At 38.8% G+C, this 26,542-nt stretch overlaps 1 protein-coding gene across 1 annotated transcript; it reads left to right on the forward strand.

Moving 5' to 3' along the window:
- The first annotated feature begins 1,622 nt into the window (after positions 1-1,622).
- On the forward strand, positions 1,623-24,507 carry BCAP29 (B cell receptor associated protein 29). Its single transcript, XM_068189697.1, has 8 exons — positions 1,623-1,884; positions 2,162-2,265; positions 5,518-5,618; positions 7,752-7,902; positions 12,172-12,307; positions 14,868-14,979; positions 22,245-22,345; positions 23,657-24,507. Exons 2-8 carry the CDS (start codon positions 2,174-2,176, stop codon positions 23,693-23,695), a joined length of 732 nt encoding a protein of 243 aa, XP_068045798.1. The 5' UTR covers positions 1,623-1,884; positions 2,162-2,173; the 3' UTR covers positions 23,696-24,507.
- The last annotated feature ends 2,035 nt before the right edge of the window (positions 24,508-26,542 follow it).

A 26,542-nucleotide genomic window follows, 5' to 3' on the forward strand; every position in this document is an offset into this window, starting at 1 on the left:
ATATATATAATATATATATATATAGTATGGCATCATATTAATCATATGGTGGTTCAGTATATGAGAGACAGCCTTAGATCAACGAGCCAGACTTCTACAGCTTCAGTTAGAATTCCTTCCAGGAGCAGCAGAGTGCACTCAAAAGGAGAAGAGAGCTCTCACCGATGTTTGCAGATGTCTCTTTTCTTCAGATCTCATTTTTGGTTGGTGGGGAACATGCATCAGCTGCAGGGGAAGTGCACAGCGATCATTCTCATTGTGGGCCTTTCTGAGATCTTATGGAGCCCCTAAAGGGAAAAAGTGACTCCAAGTCTCTGGCATCGGGGACAAGTGAATACAGTCCTATCAGTATGAGGTTATGTTAGTGGGAGAGCAGCTTACAGTGCTAGAAAGAGGTGAGTAAGCAGCTCAGAAATGGAAACTGCTCTATAATTAAAGGAAAGTCTTTATTCACATTTTAGCAGCTTCAGTGAAGTATAGTGGCTGTAGGCCAATAGCTAAAATGTAATAACCAGAACATTCTAAGAGGTGTTTTGTTTATAGTGCTGATTAAATAGGTTTATGAAACTGTGTTAAAAATACTACTTAAAACGGGCTATTCCTACTGTGTAGATTGGATTGACATGACTCCTTATATCTCTCTCCAGTATTTGCTGTGCATAAGCAATTATTTGGGATGTAACCTTTCATCCAGACATTGCTTGGCAGCAGCTAGAAAAATGTTGACACGCTGGCTCCATCCCCAGGCTGCAGACCTGGGAAATTTTAAGTAAACAATTTCAGATTGTGAGCAGCTGCAAACAGCTCTGCCCAAAACTGCTTATGCAAAAACTTCCCACCCCATGTCTGTTCCAATGGATTAGAGTAACAAAGAACTACTATTCACAGCATTTTATCTGCCTCATGTTGATGGAACTTAATTGGGAAAGAATTCCCCAAAGCAAGTAGTTGTATCAAGGAGTGCTGGTGATGCCCAGGTAGACAAGGTAATCTCTTCCCCTGACAGCACCTCAGCATCTGTTAGGATCAAAAGGAAAAAGTGATCAGAGCATGTCCTTCTTACGCAGGGGCAAAGGAGGAGAGTTGCATGGAAATAATGTGCTTGTAGCCTTGGTCTGCAGATAAAAAAGCATTGAACAGGACAGTAGGATAGAACAGGGTTTTCTGAAGGATTACTGTTTTATTCATGAGGCCCAAACAGGCCTGTTTGACCGTGTTTGAGACTTGTTCGGTTACTTGTGCTGCCTTTATGAATACTGGACCTGTTTTCCTTGAGAAAACGATTTACTGGGTTTAATACATAATGCCGTGTAACACATGGAGGAGGGAATGGATGGACGCATGCTATATTTTAATTGAACTTTAGAAACTCATAATGTTGGAGAGCAGAGTTGAACTCCCCAGTCGATTATTCCGCACCTAAATGCCTACAACCATTCCCTAGACAGGAAAAAGATAACACTCATTTGAACCCTTCTCATCGCGTAGATCTACGCGTTCCCCAGTAGAGGTGCGGCCCCTTGGAAGCTCCGCGCCCGCCGCCGTTCTCGGCCCGCGCTCCGCAGGCGGCCCCGCACGCGTGGCCGGGCCGAGCGCGGCCGCTGCGGTGGGGAGGCCCGGGCTGGACTCTGCATCCCTCCCCCGCCGCACCTTTCCCCGGCCGGGCTGGCGGCAGCTCCGCGCCGCCCCCGCCGTGTCACTCAGCCCCGTCCCGGCCCACATCCCCCGGGCAGGGCGGAGGCGGCACCGTGTCCGTACAGACACCCCGTTTCCCCGCCCTGTACCGGCGGAGAGACCGGTCCGCGCTTCCGCAGCCCCGGCCGGTGAGGCCCCGCTCCCGCCCTTGGGCCGCCATCAGCTCCGCCGGGTGCCGGCGCTGACGAGGTTCGAAGGCAGGCCGGCAGGCCGGGCGGGAGGGAGCGAGAGAGAGAGAATGAGGCGGCCCCGGGGCCGCGCTGGGGGGCGGGAGGCGGCGGGAGGAACCCGCGGGCCCGCGGCCGCCAAGCGGGGGCTCTGCTCTGCCGGGGGCTCTGCTCTGCCGGGGGCTCTGCCCGCCAGGCCGGCGCGGCCCCCGGCTGTCCCGGTCCCCATCTCCCTGTCCCGGGTGTCGGTCGGGAGAGGAAGTCGAAGCCGCCCGCCTGAGCCGCCCGTTCCTCCGCAGGCCGCCGGGACGATGACTTTCCAGTGGACGGCAGTGGCTACCTTCCTGTATGGCGAAATAGGAGTAATTCTCGTGCTCTGCCTGCCGTTCATTTCTCCGCTGAGGTAGGACTTGGGTGTGCTGAGCAACGCAGCTTGCTCTTCTCACCAGTTTGGGTTTATTTTACGCCTCTGTTTCATAAACACGGAGCTTTGCTGCATCCTAAACTAGTTGTAAACAAAGCCGAAGGAATGCTTTTGGGACTCGAGTATCAGGAGCTTTTCGTGTTCTGTGCCGTGCTGATTCATCCGAGAGCAGCGGTCAGGGTGTCCAGAGGAGCGCCCTGCTTTGCTTCAGCAGGTGGGACGGCTTCTCCCGGAGTTGTGGGGTAGGCAGCATAGAGAAAGGCATCTGGCGATAATGTACGAGAGGAGAGTGCGGTTTTTTCAGCAGTTTGTCAGATTTCTGAGGTGCAACTTTATGTTTTGATGTACACTAGGCATTGTGGGTGTTGAACAGATAAGATGTCAGATATTCAAAGGAAGTGGCAGACTGTAACGGCTGCAAGAAATTTGTGATCACTTGTTTAAAAAAACTGGAGTTTGGAGCAGAAGGTTCAGGACTACTGGAATAAAGGCCTCTGTAAAACTCATATATAGATTAAGAAAATAGTACTACTTCTGGAACACAGCACAAATATTAAGAAAATAATAAATTCCTGTAAAATGAATGCACACAGTAAGGGAAAGAAACAAAATTAATTTATTACCCTTACTGTTTGCAGAGGCCTGACTTGCAGCATTGTCTTGTTTTCCCTAAGTCGCTTTTCAAAATTGTTAGTATCATTTCCCTACAGGAAATAAAGCTAGATTCTCTGCAGGAGACAGAGAAACTGACTTATGATTTCTTTTCAGAATATCAGGAAGTCTTAAAAGAAGACCAAAACCCACAAAAGAAGTCTTAAAAGAAGAACCCACAATCCCCCAAAACAACAAGCAGCACCAAACTTTAAAGTGTTGTGTAAAAACTGTTGCATGTTTGTGTCCTTCATCTTTAGATGTATTTAGAATGATGTCGCTTTTACTGTCCTTCTAAGGAGCAAGGGTTGTTGTGGAAAGTCTGGATTTAACTACTTAAACCTGTGGAGGAGTCTTAAAAATGACTGGCTCCTCCATGCTGGTACCAATGATTAGGCATGTTTCCTCAGCTTGAGAAATTGAAACTGTTCTAAAATCTAATTCAGCTTCTGGCTTTTTACAAGTTGGCTTGCAAGGAGTTCAGCATTTCAACATAGACTATTGAGTTGTTCTATTTCTTATTGTTTTCTAAGCAAAAGTGCAACTAGGTAAGAGGAGAGGAGTATTATGGGAGTCATAATCATCAGATTATTAATGGCTTATGTGAGGAAACTAGTTGAAAGAATTTCTGCATGCTGATGTCACAAGCAGAATACTTTGGGAGTATTGAAATACGTTTCACTTATGATGCAAACAGAGTCCAGTGTTGGTGGCTGAAAAGCAAATTCATAATGTGCAGCTTTGCCAAAATTTATTCAAACATTAAACACAGTGCTTTTAATTATATGGAAAGGATAGATTTGTGTGCTTGCTTTGGAGCATTCAGCTATTCATCTGAACAGTGGTTTCTGAAAGAGTGAAATCACTTTATCCTTTATGTGGTATATGCAATTAACTTCTTAACAAAACTTGTAGGAATCTTGTGGGGTTAAAAATCAGATTTAGCTGTTGTGACAGTGCCAGGGGGCAGCAGCTCTGCCTGACCATCTTGGTGGCCTGGGAGCTGGTTCTGTCAGCAGTAAGGCGTGCATGGTTACTGACAGGTGGGAAACTGCTGTTCTTAGAAGTTTTGATTTACTCAGTTGTCAGTCTTCAAATGAATTCCTTATCTCTCTTGTGTGTGCACATTTTTAAATTTTTTTTTTCAAAATTGCTAACAAGTTTATGGGTTCCTAGGGAACAAGTAAATTGACAGTATAAAAATACAAATACACAAAGGGACAAATCAGATCTGTTCTACTAGGTGTAGTTCATCTAAAGTGGTAGCTAGTATTATAGTATGGGAGTATAATATTTATGACTTTTGTCACCAAAAGGAAGAGGAGTGTGAGTAAAGTGAATGTCAGTTCTTGTTGAGGAAAAATAAATGTGAAAATAAAACACAGGAAGATCTTCCAGTAAAGAGATCCATATTTTTAGCCTGATTATAACTTGGCAGTGTAGTTTATCTAAGGTCATACCTCAAAGAATCACTTCTTAAATGACGGTCAGTATGGGGCTTGGAAAATTACATGTTTAAAAGTTTGTGAATTGTCTTTCTTTGAGGTGTAGCTTGAAGTGAGCTTTTGCTTTGCTACAGACTGTGGCTGCCTGCTATAAAGAATTCAGATTATACTAGAAGACTTAAATGAGGTTTTTGCATGACAATGCAAAAACATTTTAGTTCTTTCTGGTGCAAAGTTGGAAAGAGCTATAGGAGATGATGCTACAGTTTTATTTAAATTAAATTCTTAGTAGGTTGGAAACCACTGTTAAAGGGCAGATTTTAACAGTCTCTGGTCAGTGTAAATAGACTTAACAAAAGTAGGAAGTTTTACCTTATATAATCAGATGGTGGGTGGTATCTCTGTGTTACATCCCTATGGCATGACTAGGTATTATTTCATTTGTGCAGTAGCACTAATTCTAATGTGCAGTAAATGACAAGTAGGTGATCTGTTATCATTTATTTCAGTTCATTTGAGCACATCCAATGCTTTTTGTTGTGCTGCAAATGTGACTTCTACCACAGCCCTTCATGCACTATTTTCAAATAGACAACTATTTTTTGTTAAAAAAAGTAGTCTACACCACCATTGGCCTCCCCAGAAGTCGCTTCTGTAGCCAGCAAATGTATGCTCGGGAAAGAGGTTTTAACCCTTAACAAAATATGAACACAAGACTTGTCTTTTTTGTTGTCATTGCAAGTTAGAATGTAATAACAGTCCTTGTACTTCAGAGTTAATAGAGGTATTAGTGGATAAAAAATAAAAATAATGGAGAGGGTTTTACAGTCTTTACCCTATCCCTTGTTTAGTCAGGACTGAATACAGCGTAATGCTAGTCAAAGTATAAACTAAAATAAAATACATCTGCAGAGTACCTGCTATCATGCAAAAACTTTGCAAGCATTAGCATCAAAAAAAAGAAATGTTAGATTACTGGAAAAGTTAACATATACCTAAATTATATTGCAATTAAAGCAGCTGTTTAGAGACCTTATACAAGTCCCTTATCAATAACAAGGCTCTCTTCTGTGGGGTTGTAATGATTTTCTTTTAGTGTTTAATTATTTTTGAATAACACAATTCTGTTTTACAGATGGCAGAAGATTTTTATGTTTCCTCTATGGAGCAAAATGGCAGTATTTTGGAACAAGATGTTCCTTACAATAATAGTTTTGTTGATCGTCTTGTTTCTTGGTAAGTGTTAGATAATTTCTTAACAAATGAGTGAAAGAAACCTGGTACATTGAGTTCATATCAGTAAACTAATGGAAAGGATTCAAGCCTAGTGTAAGTCAGCTAATTTATTGAAAAGTCATACAATGGAATGAAAGAGGAGAGGGCTAATGCTGCATCCACATTGGGAATCCAAATGCAATTGTATTATACTGAGTGAATGAGAAGGAAAAATGGAGCTTAGTCTAGGCTGCTGCTTGGTTTCCCTTTCTGACACAGGTAAATGAACTTGTTTGACACCAGAATTTGGCTGAGCTGTACCTCATGCAGCAGATGGCACTCTTTCTTTTGGTTGCTGTTGAAATAGAAGACCAGAATATATCAAAGCACTGGGCTGTTTGAATACTTTTGCTCAGCACAGATACAAAACAGCTGCTGGTTCATTTGTTATGGGTATATCCTAAGGTCTGTGAAGTAAGAGTAAAGCTTCAATGGTTACCATATGCCTGACTGATTTAATTTAATGTCTGTCCTGACTGTTGTGTGGTAGGTATCTCCTGTATTTCAGTGATGAAAGCAGTTCTCCTGTGTTTCAGGGATATTAAGTAGTTCTCCATAGAGAAGTGTTTCCAGTGCCTTAGAATATACATGCTGCTTAATTCCAGGCTACTTGAAACAGAAAGAAAAAATGCATGGTTTTATTTTCTGCTGAGGGAAACATACAGATGCACTTACCTATATAACAATGTCAGACTAGGCTATAGGACTATATTCTTAATATTTAAAGTACCAGAAATGCAAATAGACTATTTTATTATTTTTTAAGATTGTTTAGTATTATTCCTAAAAGTAGGTCTTCAGCAAATTGCTTACGATTAAGAACTAATGTATTTCATTTACTCTGTTCAACTGCTCTTGAAAACTTTGACCAAAGTTTGCTTTTGACTTGGCGATGGTCATTGATTTTGTGGAAAGATAGAATAGGGCTAAAGGGAAGCAGTGATAAGATACCTGCCCCATAGCATGAAGTGACAGGTTACTGCAGGCCTAGACTCTTCCTATAGCACAGGGACATGCATTTGTTTGCTCCTAGTCTTCGATGCATCGTTTGAAGCTTCACTTAGGGTTTTTTTTTAACATCTGACTCAGACATGAGAGAGACAGTCATTAGTGATGATAGTCACCCATGCTTTTCTTTGGAGTTGATTTTTCCTGCTTAGACAAATGCAGCAGCAATTTAATAACATCTGGCCAAAATATTCTGCAAGAACATGTCATGAAATGTGTGCATTTATTGATGCTCAGGAGGAGATTTAAGGTGCTGTATTGGTTGTAGGAATGTCTGATGACCTTACATTTAAAGATAGTAATAATTCTTAACTGTGTTAGGTTTGGGGTTTATGTGGATGTAAGTCCTAGTTAATTATTTTGTCCTTTGAAAGGTGTTTGCAGTGCACTGGCCCTTTTGCAGATCTGTCAGAATTATGTGATGGATGAAAGGAAGCTGAAAGATGTATGAAAGGCAGATGAAAGAAAGCTTTTCTTCTCTATTCTTTTTATGATCTTTTTACAGTTAGTAGTTACTACTGATGTTATTACTGCTGTTTTGCTACAGTCTTCCTATTTTAATGGATGTTAAAGAAATTATTTTTTTCCCTCTATGATTGAAATATAAAGTAGGCTCTTCTGTCATTATTAAAACACGTGCATATCTTTACAAAACTCTGTGTAAAGTAAATACTTGAGAAAATACTGCTTCTTTTCGCTTCTCTTTCTCTTTTCTCACTGTTTGTCCGCTGGGGAATTTTAGCTCAGTTGTCAGCAGTGACATTTTGACACCATAGGGTCTTTGGTAACATCTGTAGAGTGAGTGGTTTTGGACTGATCCCTCGTGGCTGGGTACAAGTGTTTGAAATACCTTTTCAAGCATATTTTGGGCAATGGTTTGCCGTATTTCTGGGAATGTGCTAGAGCACTTCATGATTTATCAAGACCAATTTTTAAAATGTATGGATAACATAACTGATGTCAGTATTTGTCCTATTACTGTTTGCTGAGCAGAAAATCAAAGTACATATTTCTAGTACTAAACTCTGGTTTAGCATACATGCACACCCACAGATGTGAATAAGAACAGACTGTTTTTGTTTGCAGATGCTATTAGAGAAGTCAAGAAATACTCATCTGTTCATGTGAATGAAAAGGCTGCAAATGTCAACAGCAGTGCCTTTGATCATATTCAGATGAAACTCTTTCGGTCGCAAAGAAACCTGTATCTCTCAGGTTTTTCCTTATTTCTTTGGCTGTAAGTATAACATTTTTTGAATGTTTACATAGTATGTTTATTACAGGAACTATTGCACAAAGTAATTGTAAAGTAAAGGTCAGAAGGACAATTTCAGGAGATTAAAGAATTAATTGTGACCAGGTTGGCTACAAGGCAAGTAAGATCAGGAAAAATAATACCTTACAACTATTTGAAGATTGGAAGAATATGTGAGCAACACATGAAAAGAAACATTTTGAGTGCTGGAGAAAACATGTATTTTGCAGAAGTTTCTTTGGGGAATACTCACTCATATCCTTCTTTAAACTTACACCCTTTGTTTTGCACATGGAAAACTGGAATAAAAAAATGCTCAAAAACTAAAGTACTGTTAAATATTATTATCTAGCAAGCTGGTGTCATGGCACCCTATTAGCAAGCTGGTGTCATGGCACCCTACTGTGTTAAGAAGCAAAGCTTGAGCCTGACCTAAGCCACTTCAGCTCAAGCTTGAAGTTAAGAGCTGTAGGATAATATTCCAGATTTGAAGGAAAGTTTCAGTTGTATTTCAGATCAAACGCTTTGTGGCAACTTGCCTATTATGCTGTCATGATCTTAAGTCTGGTATCTCTTTCAGGATGTCTAAGTTCAGCTACTAAAACAGGGTAAAGGAAAGGGCAGTTCTGTACTGCCCACCTGTAGCAACCAAGACTACCTGTGAATCAGTAGGCACAACAACCTGCAGATCTTATCACTTGGGCTGGGAGCACATGAAGTCACTGGACACAGATAATGTGAACAAACAGAAACAGACATGTTGGCCTGATCATTTCCATTTGTACATTTTTCTGGTTGCTGGACAATGAGTGTTGGTCCTCTTAGGAACTCCTTCAGCGAGCTGCTTGACATTGCCTCAATACTCAAGAGGAACACAGAACAAGAAAATCACAGACTTATGACAAACTTCTTCTCCTTAGAGTGATGTGTGGCCATTTTAGCAGACCATTGAGCATAAAAAGTGTCAAGGTAAAATGAATACAAAGCTTGAGCAGAAAAGCTTTGGAAAAAACAATGTGGCTGTAGCCTTGCTCAATAGTGATAGGAATACATCAAGTTCTTTGTCTTCCTACAGAAAGGTTAAATAAATATGCACAAATATGTTTTTAATCTCTGCTCCAAGAGGAATAGCTAGATTGTGTCCTACAAAAGAATTGGAAGCTGATCTCTCAGGATCATACTTATATTCAGCTTCCAAAGAAGAAAATTTGTCAAGTGACCCCAGTAGATTTTTATATAAAAGCTCTGCTCTTGAATAGGTTTGCTTGAGGTTTTTTTGAGCTGCTGGCCTTTCACCAAGATTTAGGAGAAATAAGCACTCCTCCAGTAGTCAGTAGATCAAAGGGCTTTTCTTAGTAAAGCTGTTTTGCTTATCCATGGAACAGACATAATATCTGTCAGAGAAGCGAGGGGAAAATGTTCCTTGGGTTCCCTTACCCTGTACTGCTGTACCATCAACCCAAACAACTTGAGACCCCATCTAGTTCATTCCTTGGGTCATTTTTGGTTCATTTTAGCACATCAGCCAATAGGGGAATTCCACAAGAATGGTATATGGAGAGTCATAAAATGGAAGAGGCTGGGAACTTGTCACTTCTTGCAAGACAGCAGCATTTGTGGGGTTCAGTAATTGCAGAACATTGGCTACAGGTGCAGAAAATTGCCTGTCAGAGGGGGTACTGGGGCCAGCTGAGCCCCTCATCTGCAAACTGTGCAGAAAAGAGGAGGGTCATAGCCCCTGGAGACTGTTCTCTGGGTGGGACAAAGACACCCATCTGCTAGTCTGACCTGGTCCTCTCTTAGCCCATGCTGAACCAGAGGGGGATAAAAATGGCTGAAAACTAAAGAAAACCTCAAGAAAACATGAGCCCAGTACTCACTGGTGCCTTCTGGGTGAGTTGGCTGGGTATGCAACTTCACACCAGTAGTGGAAGATGCAGCTAGGGAGTGCATAGGCCAATTGGGCATATAAAAGTCTGTGGCATCCTGGGATGGCAGAGGGAATTGGCCAATGTCATTGCAAGGCTTAGTTTGAAAGATCACAATTCTGGAGAGAATCCTGCTGACTGCAAAAAGGCAAACATTGCTCCTTTCTTCAAGAGGGACAAAAACCAGGATGTAAGAAACTAGAGACTGGCCTCCCTGGAAAGGTTATGAAGCAAATCTTATTCAAAGACATCTTCAGGGACATGAAGGACATGATGACTTGGAACAGCCGTCACAGATTCACTTAGGGAAGATGATAACTGAACATCCTTGTTGCCTTCTGCAATGAGATGAATGGCTGTGTGGATGAAGAGCAGAATGTCCTTATTGCAAGGCCTTTGATATAGTGTCTTTTAGTATCCTGATAGCCTAACTGTGGAGGGACACAGGCTGGAGAAATGGATTAAAAAGCAGGTGGGAAGTTCCCTGCACCTTTGGGCTCAAAGGGTAATAACAATGTGAATTTCATCTGGTGCTCCTCAGGGGTTGGTACTGGGCTCAATATTGTTTAATGTCTTTATTAACAACATTGATGATAGGATTGAGTGTGCTTTCAGCAAGCTGCTCACGGTTCCAATTCTGAGTATTTGACATCTTGGAGAGCACTGCTGCTTTTTAGAGGGAGCCAGAAAGGTTGAAGAGATGTGCTGACAGAAATCTCATGAAGCTCAACAAAGACAAATGCAAAGTCTGACATTTTATTGGATAGTCATATTCAGCATCCAGGCTGGAGACTGGCTGCATGAGTGGGTAGGAAGCAGTCTTGCAGGAAAAAACCTGGGGATCCTCGTAGAGAGCCAATCATGTATTGAGCTGTGATAGCAAGGGTGTAGTTAGTAGGTCAAGGAAAGTGGTTATTCTACTCTGTATGACACGTGGGGTGCTGCTGCTGCAGGACTCTGTCCAGTTTTAATTCCTCAAAATACTGGAGTACTGCAGTGGGGTACAGAGTAAGTTGGAGGCTGAAATACATGGCCTATGAAGAGATGATGAAGGAGCTTTGCTTTCAGCCAAAAGAGACTTTGAAGGGGAAGTCCTATGGGTTTCTATGTCTGTCTAGTAGTAAAAAAGATGGATACAGTTCATCTCGGTGGATGCAAAAAGGAATGATAAGAGGTAACAGGAACCTGAGATGTTCTGACTTGTCGTAGAAAAGAGCTGCTGCTGTTAAAGCAGTTAAGCACTGGCACAAGGACCCTGAAGGATGGTGGAATCTCCCATCACTAGAGATGGTAGAAACTCAACTGGACAAGCCTCTGAGCAATCTGCTTAACCTGTCCTGCTTTTCATGAGATGGAAGCCTTTTTCCACCTACATGATTCTGTGATTCTCTTTTAATTATGATGTTTTAATGACTCCTGCATTTGTAAGTTAATAAGCAATAGTAAATTTGCTCACCTGTGGAAAAGTAGTGACGTGGGGACCTTAACTTTATTATTAACCCCCAAAAAAGTAAGAAAAGGAGCTTTCAATGAAAATGCAAGGAGGTAGAGGGAGGCTTAACTTGAAAAGATCTGTTAATACTCTTCCAGTTGTGCAAAAGCCAATTATTTGGATTTCTAAATTTCTTTGAAGAGCAGCTGCATAGTTACAGTATAGGCATTAATTTAATTCAGTGTTGTGTTGCCTTGATTCAGCAACATTTGAAAGACTTCAGGATGAATAACAAAAATAGTGATGCAAAGAATCAAGCGAGGTATTTGCAAAGCTTAGAATTGAGGTGCCATATCAGTGCTGATATCCATACGTGTTCTGATTTAACTGTATTGACAGTACTTGGAAGATTATTATGCTCATACTGCTAATTTTATTATTGCAAGGCTGCTTATGAAGTTGTGTGAGTTTTTTTTCACTATACTCATTACCATAACTTGTTGTTTGGTTCTTGTGTTTGGAGATCAATCATGGTGAAAATACTGGTCATATAACAGTATTTAAACAGCCTTTAAGCAATCAAGTCTCTGACCCCTTAAAAGCTGTGGGTATTCAGGAGGAGAGAGGTTCTGTATCAAGTAAAAATCAGAATGTCAATGGATGAAAATATTTTCTGTCTCTCTTGTTACTATTATTTGTCATCAATGAGCCTGGATGTTTCCCTCTGCTAGTTTTATTTTTACATCTACTACCAAGACAGAAAAGGGCTTGTTTTGATTTGTTGGATTTTTTGTTTGGTTTGATTTTTGTGGTTTTGGTTTTTGCTTGTGAATTGACTTTTTATTATTTGTGCTGTAAATTACAGTTCTGTTCACTTTTTTTCTTCACCAGTGTATTGAGACGTACTGTTACCCTTCTCACTCAGCTGGCAAAAGAGATGGCATCTCATGCAGCTCTGGAAACACAAGTAAATGATGCTACTGAAGCAGCCAAAAAATACATGGCCGAGAATGAAAGGCTGCAGGAGGTATCTTTGAGCTTCTTCAGTAACTTTCTTATACAGCAAGTAGTTAGTACAACGTACTCTGAGGATGTTTTGCTACAGAATGCTAATTCATTTTATTCCTTCTGGTTGAAAAAAGAAGGAAAATATTTTTATAATATGTAATTCAGAATACTGAAAACAAATTGCAGTAGCATCTTATTAACAAAGGAAACTGAAGTAAACCAAATAAATGAAGTTCTGTCTTTCCAGTACAAATTTCATCAAAGTAGTAATAGATTATAGTAATATCTTTCCGAATTTAGTCATAACAAAGTAGAGGTAGGCACTAATTTTGTTCCTTTTATCACAAACAATTGCCTGTTTAGGTCAAGGCTATAGCAGTCCAGCATGAAAAAGCCTGCTATATAACTGTTTTCATGCTGACTGTTTCTTCTTAATAGGATTTTCTCCAGTCCTGAATGTATTTTTCTAACTTGTAAAATTAATCTTTTGTATTTGATGGTTTTTGTATTCTTCTGTCTTTTTATGGTAGGTCAGCCAATTTCAGAATACTTCCCTTTCTTAGTAGGATACTGTTGTAGTACTAATGAGAATAACACCAAAAATTTCTTACTTAAAAAAATCACCAACAGACTAGAAAGATGTTATTTTTATGCAAAGAATGATTAGGCTGTGGTTCAATACATAACTAGTCAGGAAGGAAGGGCATCAAAGATATAATTAAAATAAATGTATGAAATCTTTTCTTGTAACTGTTTAGTTTGACTTATGTTTGAAGAGACTGAACCCTAAGCTGAGTTCAGACATCTAGACATAGGAAGGCTTTTAGAGTCCAGCACATTGTCAAAACTAAATTCCCTGCGGGTGTGTACAGGTTTCCTTCCAGTTTGTCTAAAGCAGTGTCTATGGTTACTGGCACTGTCAATTTTGTAATAAATCTTCCTACGAAGACTCTGGATAGAAAGTACTAGAAGGGGGTACAAAAAATCCAGTTGAGAGGTTTGTGAAACAAGGATCACTAGTCTGTGCTAGGTTTTTCCCAAGTGTAAAATTACTCCAAAATTTTGGGATTTGGTATTTTGTGAAAATGATGCAAATTCTTCCCTCCACCATGGAATTTGTCTTTTTACTGCCTACGGGTACGTTTTTTTTTTTCCTTCTCTGTCCTGTTGAGATTTTGCCAAAAGTCTTCTTTTTTGTTCTGCTTTCACATTCTCTTAGCAACACATTCTCTTAGCCGCTTGTAAATGATAGCCAGAAATTGGAAACTGTAGTCCTATCTGTTTTTATTTGTGTGCTTGATTGCATGGTTTGCAAAAACACAGGTAGCCACAGGTACAGGCAACATGCTGTGGCTGGATCTCTGTTGTGATGGACACGGGAAATGTTCAGGGTTGGAATATTGTAACTTCATAGACATCCTAGGGTTTAGGCTTTTCTGTGGCTTGCCCCCTGCATTTGTGTTTATTTACAAGTGTGCTTCATTGTGCACTGGAGAGAAGTGAGAGCAATTGTACATAAGGCACAGGCTACAAGTATAAATACTGTGAGTTTACTCTGGTGTGCAAGGTCTGCACTGTCACCTGGTCAGAGGTTCCATGGAGCACAGGACTTAAGATAAAAGTTTACAGAAATAGCTATTTGCATACTAATAGAAAGAGGTGGGCACAAAGCAAAGAAGACAATTGGCTATGGTTTTGTTACCAGCAGTTAAATGTCATCTCAGCTCTTTGATTAAATAGCTTCTGGAAATTTTTTCAGCTCTTTTCCTTGGATTGTTTACCAGTCTTTATAAACAGTTCTTTTTCTTCTTCCCAAAATAATCTTTCCCCTTTGCTCCTTCTGTGCCTGGTAAGCTCTGATATTGCTAGTTCACCTAACAGCTGTTTGTCTCAGTTGTTTTACTTTTCTTTTTCCCATTAAGCATTTACCTCTTTTTTTGCTATTGCAGAGATGATGTGTGGTTAAATAGTAGAAGCTTTATGAGAAAAAGATCTTGTTATGGGATCTAATCTTGCACTTTAAGAGGATGCATAAGTATAGTAGTGCCAACATTTTTGGAGTGCAGGGAATATATTGCTCTTCTGTCAAGTGTTTACAGCTCTTCCTGGATCCTTTCCTAGTTTTTGTCCTGGATTTCACTGGAAATCTAATCTGGATATTGAGCTATTCTGAAGATTGACTTAGTTGCAAACCTACAAGGAGAGAATTAGAACCAGTTGCATGTAAATATGGCAGCATTCTGTCACTAAAAATCCTAGTGTGTATCTTCTGAAAAATCAATTTTGTAACCTAAATGAGAGTTGTACACTTGATGCAGACATGAAAAGTACCCTTACACAGGAGATAACACCATTCTATTACAAGTATGCCATTACCTAAAACATTGAGCTTGTTTATTTCCTTTTTTTTTTTCACTTGGGAAGGATTTTTGTCTAGAATGACTGTCTGCCTCTATCAGGTTGACATTTGATAAAACCTAATGCTTTGCAAGATCAGGGCTGACATTCCCTGGATATTTTTGTGTTAATATCAGACTAATGAAAATAAAATTAATTGTAGCAACTGTGGTTTTTAATAGGCCTTGAGTGGAAAAGGTGATGGTAAAAAGAAAGAGTCAACAGATGCAACTGAGGCAAAGTTGAAGGAGGAAGTTGAACATTTGAAAGCAGAGCTACAGAAAACATCAAATGGTGAGTATTAGTTAGGACTTCTTTGTAAAGAAGAAAAAGATTGTTTCAACACTGAATGTTGAAAAAATATTCTTGGTATAGCAAGAACTACTTTAATTTCCAGAACACTTGGCATGGAGTTTCTTTACATTTGACTAGAAACTGATAAAACATGCCATTGCCATCCCAATATTTTAGTAAATGTGTTCATTATGAAAATGTAAGGTGTAATTGGAACACCTTAGTTAAGTTGTAATTATTAACAAGTTGGACTGATATATTTAAAGTGGTGTTGACTTGTCTTCATCAATGACATAACCAGGATATGGAATCATTTGCAGGTTGCCTATAGGCAACAGTTTGATCTTTCATGTCATACATAGCAACCACTCTCCCTGTAGTAAATGGGGAAAGTATTGTGGTTGAGGTTTTTTACTACCACAGGGTTTCTGTCAGACAGCAGAAAAGTCGTTGACTAGTATTTGAAGTTTATATATGTTCTGCAGCTGAGGTGTTAAGGTGTTAGCTTTTTAATATTTTTTTTGTTTACAAGGAAACATACCTTACCATTTGTAACATATTACTTTTGTTAGCAGCTTCCGTGTTTAAGGTTTAGGTTGTCAAAACTGCTTTATAGGCAGCCCAAATTGAGATAGAAGCAGATTTTACCTGTTTGGTTCTGTCTTACTGGGATCTCTCAAGGTGTGTGATGCCTGTGAACACCTGCAGATCTGAAATCAGTGTTTTTAAGATAACACAGCTTGCAGTCTTGTAAACACTAATCAGATGTTCAGGCTGTAACAAAAATACAAATTTTCATGGTACGAGACAGTATGTTATCAAAACATAGCCCCGCTTTCATATTGCCTGGCACTGCTACAACGTTGTAAGAATAAATTTTTCAGAAATGTTTCTTGAATCCTTTTTTGCTGTCCACTAGGAATTCAAATAAGAAATGTAAACCAGCTGTTTTCAGCTGAGCTTGAAGCAACAAAAACTTTTAAATAGAGAGTCTCATTAGTTCACATTCTCAGGCATGTTTGATGGTGGGTTTTCCCTCTCCTGCTGTTTTCTTGAAGAAAGGGGTGAAAAGTGCCTTTGAAGTGACAGGATCAATGGAAAATTTAAATGCTTATGTTTTATTTAAACTAACTGGTGGTATGTAACACTAATATAATGTAAGCTTTTCAATCAGGAATGCTAGAGAAAGCTAAGAAATAAATAGATTTACCTCATGCTGCTTCAGCTTCATTCTCCCCATGAGATGTTGTCCATCCAAGAGATGTATAAATTAAGGCATGTTTGAATCTTTTGTTAGGGCAAAAGTGGGAGAGAGGGTCTTTCTAAGGAGTGAATAGGAAAATATTTACAGCCCTTCTCCTAATGCCACCCCCCTCATTGCCAATAACCCCATGGGTTGTATGGGAATTACCATGGGCAGCTAGGTGGTATTGAGGTATGTCTGTCTTACCTTCTTGTAAGTTTTGTTACATTATTTTGAGCAAACGAATAGTCAGAAAGCTTGATGTACTTGATTAGAACAACCACATCTGTAGACGCAGCTTTCCACAGAGTGTTAGAGGATGTGAATGAAATTTACTGTTTTCTTTAGAAATTCCTGCAGCTGAGTAGGTCAGTGTTGACTGTCATGTTCACTGAGTGTGAGCAATGCGATACACAAAATGAAAGCTGAGATTGGAAAGTTTGTTCTGCCTCTTCTAAGCAATTTGTTTCATGTTACTGAGCTCATATGACTAAAGTAACTTTTTCTTTGTGTCTGTAAAGCCCAGTCCATGAAATTGTGGGGGGAGAGTGAAGAATGTAAAGGGTGTCACCTAATTATGAAACAAGACAAAACTAGTATAAAAATGAAAACTTCACTAATTTTGATTTTTGAGGTTTTTTTATTGTTTGTTTTTCAGCTATAGTATTAGTAAGAGTCATAAATTTGGATTTTGTTCTTGGTTGGTTGGGGGTTTATGTTTGGCTGGTTTTTTTGCTGCTTGAAAGGAAAAACTTCTAGGTTTTTTTTTAATGCAGTTTCAAATATTCATTGCTCTGGTCTGGGACGCTTACTAAGCTGCTGATGCATGGTAATACATTATTTTAGAGTAGGCCTTGAGTTGAAAGGTGGCTTAAGTTAGTATAGTGGCAGCCAGGAGGAGTCTTAAATGTACACCTGCTTCACATTTAAGAAAATAGTTTAGTATCAGATTAGTGCTGTGACTTCAAAGGTCATGCAAATTTCCTGTAAAGTTCTGAATCAGTATTTATGACTGGAAGAGGAAATACTGTATGTCTCCTCTTCCTGAAATTCTGACTAAAACCATAGCGTAGACATTATTGCTGACTTTCAGGAGATTCATCTCTAGTTCTTCTTCTTTCTACCTTTTACAGAAAACATAGACTACTTTTTTTTTTCCTTGCTTAACAGTGAAATCCTAAGACGACCTTTTTCCTATGCTCTGAACAGGTGGGGAGGAAGAATCAAAATACAAAAATGAGCAGTGAAATTAGTAAAATCTGAGGAAAGGCTGGAAATTAATTTTAATTTTTGGACCAAATTTTCTTTCTTTTCAGGCTTGACTTTTCTATTACACTTAATGCCTTTTTTTGCTTTATTTTGGAATTGAAGCAAAGAAGGCTAGTTCCTCACTCTGTATTGCAGACCCACATATTTTTGTCAGGGCTTTGTAGGCACCCAGCAGTGGGGCAAGCACTTTGAGAGCCTAAATCCATTTTTAGCATACCTAGACGTGTAATAACATGACTGGTTAGAAACCTTCTAAGATGGTATTTTATTGATACACTTACATATTATGAAAATGTCTCAGTGATATCTAGAAATAAATGTACATACTTGTAGCAATACCCAGTACAAATTGAGAATATTTCTCCTGCTACACTTTAGACATATTTCTAACAAAATATTGATTCAGATAATTAAAGGTTGTCAGTATGGCTACTGGCCTAGGACCAGTAGGAATTTTCTGGGGAAAGAAGATAGGCCATGATATTGTTTCATTTTGATGGTTTGGAAGACTATTCAAAAAACACAATAAAACAAATTACCTGCAACTGGGCATGAGGTTAGACCTGAGAGAATTTTCATAAAGTCTTTTGTCCTTACAGTGGTCCTTGTGTTGGGCAGGAACAGGGCTTCATGAAATATGTACTGGCTCATCAAAGTCATTTAGGTGCTTTTGAACTTCAGTTCAACTTTTTCTGAAAATACTCTGTTTATATATTGTTGTCATAGGCATATGGAGGGGCAGGAGGAAATTCTAATGGAATTTTTATGCATCATTTAAAGAGGTTTGTTTTGTGTACAGACTGGCGCGAGTGTTCTTGTTTCATGGTTGCATAGTGTTGTAGGTGACAGGAGGAGAGCAACAATTCATGTGGAGGGCTGGTTTTGGAATAACTTCTAACTGTTGGCTACTCTAGAAAGTAGATGTGTACAGGTGTACAGCTCTCACTTCAATGTGAAGATTACTACATGTTTGAAATGTGTTAAAAAATACAGACATTGAGAATACGTTTCATAAAACTGCTGCAAGGGAAAGTTCAGTTTGGCCTTGGTGTTGCTGGGTAGGCTGGTGCCATGTATGAAAACTACACTGAGCTTCACTGATACACTCCAGTTTTTAAAAACAAACAGGTTTAGGGAATTGGAACACAGTCTTGTTATTTGGCCAATGGCAGAGGGAAGTTGAGGAACGAGATCTGTCTTACTTAACCTTACTTTTTACAAAACTGTGAGATGATAACCACAGGTGGGAGCCAATGCAGTGTCACATGCAGCAAGAGTTGATATTCACATTTGTTGGTTGGAAGAGATGCCTGCATACAGCAAGCATGGGTTTATTACACAAGGCTTTTTATGCCACCCGACGATGATATAACATCCCTTTTTTAACAATATTTTGTTGGAGGTTGCAAAAGGTACTTGAAGCAAATTTGTAAATTTTTTTGGCCCTGCCTTCTCATTTTAAATTCTGACCATTATGTCTTAAGAAGAGAATTCAGAATTAGCATGGAGTTACTTGACTGGAGTTGTGTTCCCAGTCTTACAGGGTATTTGTTGGCAAATCTCTTGTGCCGTCAGTGCCTAAATTCTTAAATGTGAATAGCTCTTTTTTAACTTGAAAACTCTTTTAAGAGCAGGCTCTTTTTTACTCTTCAACTAGTCCAAATGATTTGGGTTGTAGGCTTGTATTGTGAGCAATGCTAATGTAAGTTCCAGATCGTTTCCTTAGTAGCAAGCACTGTAAGTCAAGTGATGTAGTCAGACCAGGACTAGTAGTTGTGCAAGGAAATGCCCAAAGAATTTTTAGATGTTTTTGTTGCTGTTTGGTTTTAGTGTTAAGTTCTCCATCATTGTTGAAATGAGAAGATCATAGAAATGCTACAGCTACTGGGCTGTGGTAATGTAGTACCTCAGAGTAGTTTTATTCCTCATCCTTAGAATTCAGATCAATCTGAAGTAAGCTGTCTCTCCTGGAATAAGATTCAGAGAATGTTGTGAAAGGACATGTTCTCTGCTTTGCCCAGACTATACATGTTACATTCGTTTATGGACCTTCGGTCACACATAAGTGTAAAGTTTTCCACAAATGTCTTCCATTGAAACACTGCCCTAGGAATAGTTTGTTGATTTTTCTTGGTAGGCGAGAGAATGGAAAAGGATAGCCTACCTCTTATAGTACTGAGGCTGGGTTCTGTGTTTGGAGCTTACTGATTATTCCTCTCAATGGGTGCATTAATGTAGAAGCAGCATCCTCATCTGCCTGCTCACGCATTGACTTGGTGGGAGGTGTCAGCTGTGGGAGCTTGCTTGCTGCCAGTCCAGCTGTTGTGCTCCTGTGAGGCAAAGTAACAGGCCAGATGGAAGCCAGAAATAATAACTGAGTGTACTGTGCACACAAAGGATCTCCTGTTTCCTGCTGGATCTGTGTTCATATGATAGGATCCATATGACAGAGTGTACCTGATGAACTGGGCTGCACTGCAGTGCTCGTGCTCCCAGCAGAGGAGATGGGCACCGTTGTGTGGACGCTCGGGTGCTTCCCAAGGCATCCAGGGAAATCAGTGCACTGAGGAATTCATGTTGTCAAAGACATGATGCTCCTTTTAATTGTGTGGCCCCACCAGGAATGAGTCTGGATTTGGTGGTTTATTGATGTTTTGGGGTTTTTGTCCATAGCCAACACAGGTGGAAAGGACAATCTGTTCTTTGCTTTTTCTTCTAGGGTTAGGCAAGGTATTTTTGTCATACATCTGTTTTGGTCAAAACATTAAAACAATGCACTAGCTTGTTCGCTTTCTTGACTTGTAGATACTTCTAGATATTTTGTTCATGTTTTAAAGATAAAGTAGTTTTTAGTTGCAACTAAAGTACTGTGCTGCTACTTATAAATAACTAAATAGTGTTAGATCAATAACATTGAGTTACAACTTCTTCAGAAGTGAGATCTTATTAGTTTTTACTATACTATGTACAAGAATGTTCAAATAAAAGCAAGATTTATCTTTCTAATTAGCAGATTCTTAGAGAAGTGAAATAGCATATATATATTTTTTTTGTCTACAACCTAAAATTCAGAAGTCTATCGAATTGTCACAGGTTTATTTTATTGATATCAAAATTTTACTGTTGAAAATTTTAAACAGTTTACTCTTTAAAATTTTAAACTGAGATCAGAGAGAGAGTAAATGCAGTGGGGTTTGACTTGTCACATGTGTGGAAATCAAAGTTACTCCAAATACCAAAACCTTCAGAAAATCTGTATTGATGCTGTCAAGAATGACTTAAAGGATGAAGGAAAACTGTTTAAGAGTATGGAAATTAAAGAAAGGAGAAATTAAAGAGAAATTACAAGGTTTTAACATCAATAGACTGAAGTGTTACTGACTCTAGTGAATCAGAATTTCAGGGTAGGTAAAAGTCCTGTTGCAGGAAAACCACTTGCAGAGTTCTGAAATGAGAATTATTTTTCATCTGTACATTCAAATTAATTATTTTAAAATAACTGAAATTCTAGGTGAGGGAGTTCTCCTTCTTGCATGTAGGAGAGTGGTCAAATCTCATTTCCTGATGTTTCAGGAACTAGCACCCAAAGACAAATCTGGTTCATACCAGACTGCTCGTAACTCAGTGCTTAACAAAAGCCACATCTAGCTCCTCATCTTTTGAGAACAGGCTTTTAGAGGTGCTGCAATTCTTGAGTGCAGTGGAGGTCTCTGGGAAAGAAGTTTCTCTCAGGGAGTTCACAGTCAAAGGATAGATTCACACTTTTGGAACAAGGAAATTTGCTGATGTTCTTTTTTTATTTGTACCATTAGATTTGGTTGTTTGGGGTTTTTAAGTGGCCATGTGAGGCAGCCTTACTAAGTCATTAACAGCATTTCTTTGTTTTCACATGAACAGATTAAGATTTAGACTATGCCTGCGGTGCTGAATCAGAGAAATATAATGATCCCTGAGATACCTATAGCAGAGGAATATGAAAATATCTAAATGACTTTACATAACAGCTTAGGACCAATGGCTTTATGGCACTTCGTGCTGTTTTATCCTGCATTGTAAAATAGCCCCAGTGGAGCCCTAGGCTGTTTGGTACTGCAGCATAGATATGCTCTCGGTTTGTGTTGAGATGGAGTGGAGTAATAATTACTTTTTTCTCATGTTAAAAACCTGTTCAGAGTTGTTTATCCACCCACCACCATTTCTGCCTTTTCATCTTTAAACTGATGCTGCTAATCAATTAATTCATGCATGGTAAAATTCAGAACAGGGTGAAAAGGTGAGGTCTGTGTTCCTATAATCATGTATCATCTTCCTGCTTACTATATTTTGTCTCAGTTGCTGTGTGAAAATCTTGCCCAGTGTTTTGAGTTCCCTCCTCTTCTTAAGAGGTCTGACAGTTTTGATTTTGGAGTTGCCAAGTTTTGTTTTTCTAGAACTGTCTCATGCAATATGACAGAACACTGTAGTCATCACTAACTAGTCCCCTGTTTCAGGAGTTTATTGGTCTCATCCCTACCTTTCTTACAGGCCCTTCCTGTTCCTCGTGTTGATATTTTTGAACATTGGCCATTCTCTTTCTGCTCCCTGTCCTCAACTTCTCAGGTTCTTGTGTCCATCTGCGATGCTATGTTTTAAATTCTAAGCTATTTTGGAGTAAGGACTATCTACTGCAGTGGAGCCCTAATGCACACCTAGGGCTCTGAAGAACTGCAGGAATACAAGTAATAATTAAAACACCAATTCTGGTATTTTACAGCTTTCCATAAAGCAAAAACTGAAGTGGCTGCAGTTAAAAAGCAGTCTGAAGGCCTTAGAAGAGAATATGATCATCTGATGAAAAAATTTGAACAACTTCAGGTATGTGGCTCTGGATCACCATACAAGCACTGTGTTTGGAAACTGTACCAGCAAAATTTTGTTTGTTGGTATTTATTGTGCAAGAGAATTTACCAAAATAGTAGAATTATGTTTTGCAAAGTTAGTAGCATTTTATTCTTTGCACTTTGGTTGACAAAGCTCAGGTTATCATTAGCTTCAATTTTACTGTTACTTGGAAAATAAAATTCAGATGGTTTTGTGATGATCACTGAAATACTGTAAGAAAACTATAGGAGGGGTGTGGGTGGGTGGCAGGGGGAGTGTATACACAATTTATAAAAGTAATTTTATTTTATTTGCTCTTAAAACATGCTTTTGCAATCCTGGATTATAAATGTTGCAATACTGTTGATACACAAGGATAAAAACCCAACAAACAGCCTAGGCTAAAAACAGGCTACTATAAAATTCAAACTGAAATAAAAAATAACTTTAAAAAACCAAACCATATTAAGCAAAAGTTCATTTAGCTGTTTGATGAGTTTCTTATGAACGTGGCTATAATACCCATAAGATACACAGTAAGTATCAGTAAATGGAACTGGGAGTATGTATTTAAGTTGTCTGACAGGTGTTCATTTGCTGCATACCTAACATCTGTCTTGAGCAAAATGCAGTAAAAATTAAAGTTAGCCTATTTACTAGTAGTGGTCTTGGGAGAAGATAAATTATTATTAAAAGTATGGTGACCAGCTTTTCAAGAAGAGTTGTTCAGGCCTGTATTAATAAAAAAAAGGCAGTTTTGACCTGGTTATAACATTTTTTCCTGTACTCTGTGAAACCACTTACTTATTCCCAGTCTCACCCTGTACTTCTACAGATTGCTCAACTGACCTCTGTGTTCAATTCAAGACCACCATGTATGGCCTGTCCTTGTTGTGCTTCTCTGTGTAATGAGCCATAGTAGGCCTGCTGCATTTCTAACAGGCTTGTAGTCTAAAACACACATCCTTACCATCTTCTGTTTACCTCTGAGTAGAAAGAACAAAAGGTACTGAGCACACAGTAGATGCAGCTCCCAAGGATAAATGAGTTGATAGCAGAAAATGTTTTCTGCTGAGTTTGCTGCAGAGCTCAGCTGTAAAACCAAAGGGAGCAGAACTAGGCTGCACAGCCTTGACTGCTGGCAGCGGAAGCTCAGGTGTTCTGTGGGGTAGTGTTGATGGGACTACATCTTAGAAAGGTGTATGATGAACAATTCAGGTGTGACTGCAAAGGGGCAAAATTCGGCATCTGGAGTCAGTGGTTTCTGATCTTGCCAAACTGAAATTATTTTTAATCTCTTTTCAGCAAAGTTTAAATAAAGCAGAAGATAAGAAAGACCTGTAAGTGCATCTAAGACGGATGGCATCGCTACATTTGCTTGAATGAGAAAAGGCTTGCGCTGTTGATGTTCCTGACGCATACCTGAAACAAAACTTGATTTTTCTGAAAAGCACATGCATTGCAGGTCACTATTCAGATTCCTCCAATATCTCAGTTGCCAAAATGTTCTGTGTTGCAAATAAAATGCTAAGTGGTTTACCAGATTTACCATGGAGTTTGTCACTGCTCTCGTGAGGAGAAACTCAAAAATCTTTCAACTCCACCTGGAGCAACCTGTTTACCAAGCTTTTTCCTCCCATAATGGTAACAGATCACCATAGCTTGTAGCATTTGAGTGAGGTTGTATATCGCACTAGATCATAAAAACAATTACTTAAACCTCCTTGCAGCACCTGTTTGGAATCCTAAAAATTCAATTCTTAGTGGGTTGAAGAAGGCTAAAAGCTTTTTGTCAGTGGAAAAATGAATGACAATCAGTCTAAGGAAAATAAAGTAAGAAAAGTTGCATTTCTAAATCCACCTCAGTAGCTCGTGACTTTCACTTTAGCCATGTGGATTTGAGTGTATTTAACAAACAATATTTTGCATGCCTCTGGTTTATTTTTCTTTAATATATTGGGATATTTCAGTTTTGGGTTGGCTGGTATTAGCAGTCTTTATTTTTACACTGTTTACATTGGTTTATTCCTTATGTACCACCTAACTTCTTTAGCCTCACTAAGTAAAAATCTTTTTAAATGTAGATAGTTTGGTTTGTTTTGTTTTGTTTTCATGGATACGATACCTCAAATAAATGTGCACTGTTTTGCATAAGACCTTTTTGGTATTCAGAAAGTTTTGAGTTTATTTGTTAGTTGGTTACAGTTTATATTTGAAAGTTTGATATGTTTGTTATATTAAAGGATTGTTTAAGTTCATGGTTTCTGGATTTATTCTTCTAAATCTCTCCCAGTGTACTGTCTCATCATAGTTAATAGTTATATGCACTAGGAACAAAATATACTTCTAACTTGGTGATGTTTAACTCTTCTTAAAAATACAGTCTTCATGGGGGTGGTTTTGCTTGCTCTGGAAATACAGTTTGTTTAGCTTAGAATTTAAACACAGCTTATCAAGTAATATAAAGCATAATAACATACCATATTAAATAAGAAGGCATATGTTTTAAAAAAATACTTTATCCTTGCTGAAGTAGTATAGAATGTGTTTTCAGAGATTCTGTGACACTCAAGATTTTTTTTTTGTTCATATAAAAACTTCCAGGAAAAGTTAGAGATTTTTCATACCTGCGTACACATGTTTTGAAGATGTAGTTGAATGCATCTTTGTTTCTTTTTTCCCCCACCCTTTCTGAAATATTTAAAATTGTGGTGGAATGTTATCTCCAGTCAGATCCGAAGGCTGTGGTTGGAAGCCTTGGAGGTATAACAACAAATGCTGGTTTTAACAACAGAACAAAAAAACTCACATATGTTTCTTCAAGATACTGAACAAAAGCAAATAACTCTTGCTTATTATTTACTGTTATCTACTCAAATTTCAAACTCTTCTTCTGCTAGTATGAGTAGATAATGGGGTAGAAAATTAGAAGCTTATTATGAATGGTGTTGTGCACTGTGCTTTTCCTCCTTAAAAATTTATCTTAAAAAATGGATGGCTGTGAATGCAGTGATAGTACTGATATTTCTCCTTGAGAAGGCACTCTGAATGGTTTACACAGTTTTTTGCTGCAGAGCATGACTGAAGTGTGAAGGAGTGCAGGGTGTTATGCACTGTTCCTTTGGAGCTGGAATGAGGCTGGATATTTTCAGACATGCAGCGTGCATTCAGTACACAGTAGATACATGCTGTACATGCATTACACAGAAAACCTTGATATTGGGCCACAGGATTCCCTGCATTGAAGATTCCTTAAACACACAGACTGTATTGCCTCCATTCACTTCTTCTGTCATGTCCATTACTTTGTCAGGTTTCCCTGTCACAGAGCATGACCATCATAATTTTTGTACTTTTCTATTGTGGATGGTCACACACATTTGACTGAGTTGCATTATAGCACTTCCAGCTCTTTGGAGTCGTGGATTTGTTCACAGAAAAATAATCTTCTGTTATTCAGATTAAAATTATTTTGTAGATTCTGCTATGTAGAACTCTATTTTTGGAAAGAATGCGGGATTTGTAAAATTATAAATCTAAATAGTGTATCTGGAAATTCTAGTAGATGGCAAATCCTTGTGAATACTTTGCATTTGCATTGTTTTGCATTATATGCTTTCAGGGCTTGTGAGAGTCTGGGTTGATCAACTTTAACTGTAGTTCTCTCACTGGTAATGTTTTAAGATACGCTTGACATACAGGGAAAGAACAAATCAAAATTTCATGCTTTTATCTCCTGATTTTTCAGGCTGTTGGGTTACATTTTGGTCACATGTGCCTGTGTTGTGGGAAAGAAGAGGAAAAAAGTTAAATCTCCACTAATACTGGTGGAATCAAAATAACTTTTGTATTCATGTTGGACAGTTAATTTATTCTGAGTATGTCTCGAAAAGTAAGAATTTGGAGCTCTTTATACTCTAAATAATGTCAAAGTGATTGCCTGGTTGTTTCAGAGCTTTTTTCCCTCTTTACAAAAGTATAAATGTGCATTTTCCATACTTTGGTGAGGAAGCATGGGAGAGATTATTCTAAAAATACTTGCACAGGTTTAACTGACAGTAGCATTCAGAAAAATGTGAGGGGTGTTTCCATGTTTTTTTCATAAACCCCTTTTTCTGCTGAGTCAAGAAAGCAGTGAGGTCATGGTGGGTGCATAAGAGCTGACCTGAATATTAATAGACCTGGCTACAT

This window comes from Anomalospiza imberbis, chromosome 5, assembly GCF_031753505.1.
Source record: "Anomalospiza imberbis isolate Cuckoo-Finch-1a 21T00152 chromosome 5, ASM3175350v1, whole genome shotgun sequence".
Classification (NCBI taxonomy): domain Eukaryota; kingdom Metazoa; phylum Chordata; class Aves; order Passeriformes; family Viduidae; genus Anomalospiza; species Anomalospiza imberbis.

Bases quoted from the DNA above. Each gene is read 5' to 3' on its own strand.
- BCAP29 (XM_068189697.1), top strand. From the start codon at position 2,174: ATGACTTTCCAGTGGACGGCAGTGGCTACCTTCCTGTATGGCGAAATA. The intron at 5,619-7,751 runs GTAAGTGTTAGA...TTTTGTTTGCAG, and splicing joins GTTGATCGTCTTGTTTCTTG to ATGCTATTAGAGAAGTCAAG. The intron at 7,903-12,171 runs GTAAGTATAACA...TTTCTTCACCAG, and splicing joins TTTTCCTTATTTCTTTGGCT to TGTATTGAGACGTACTGTTA.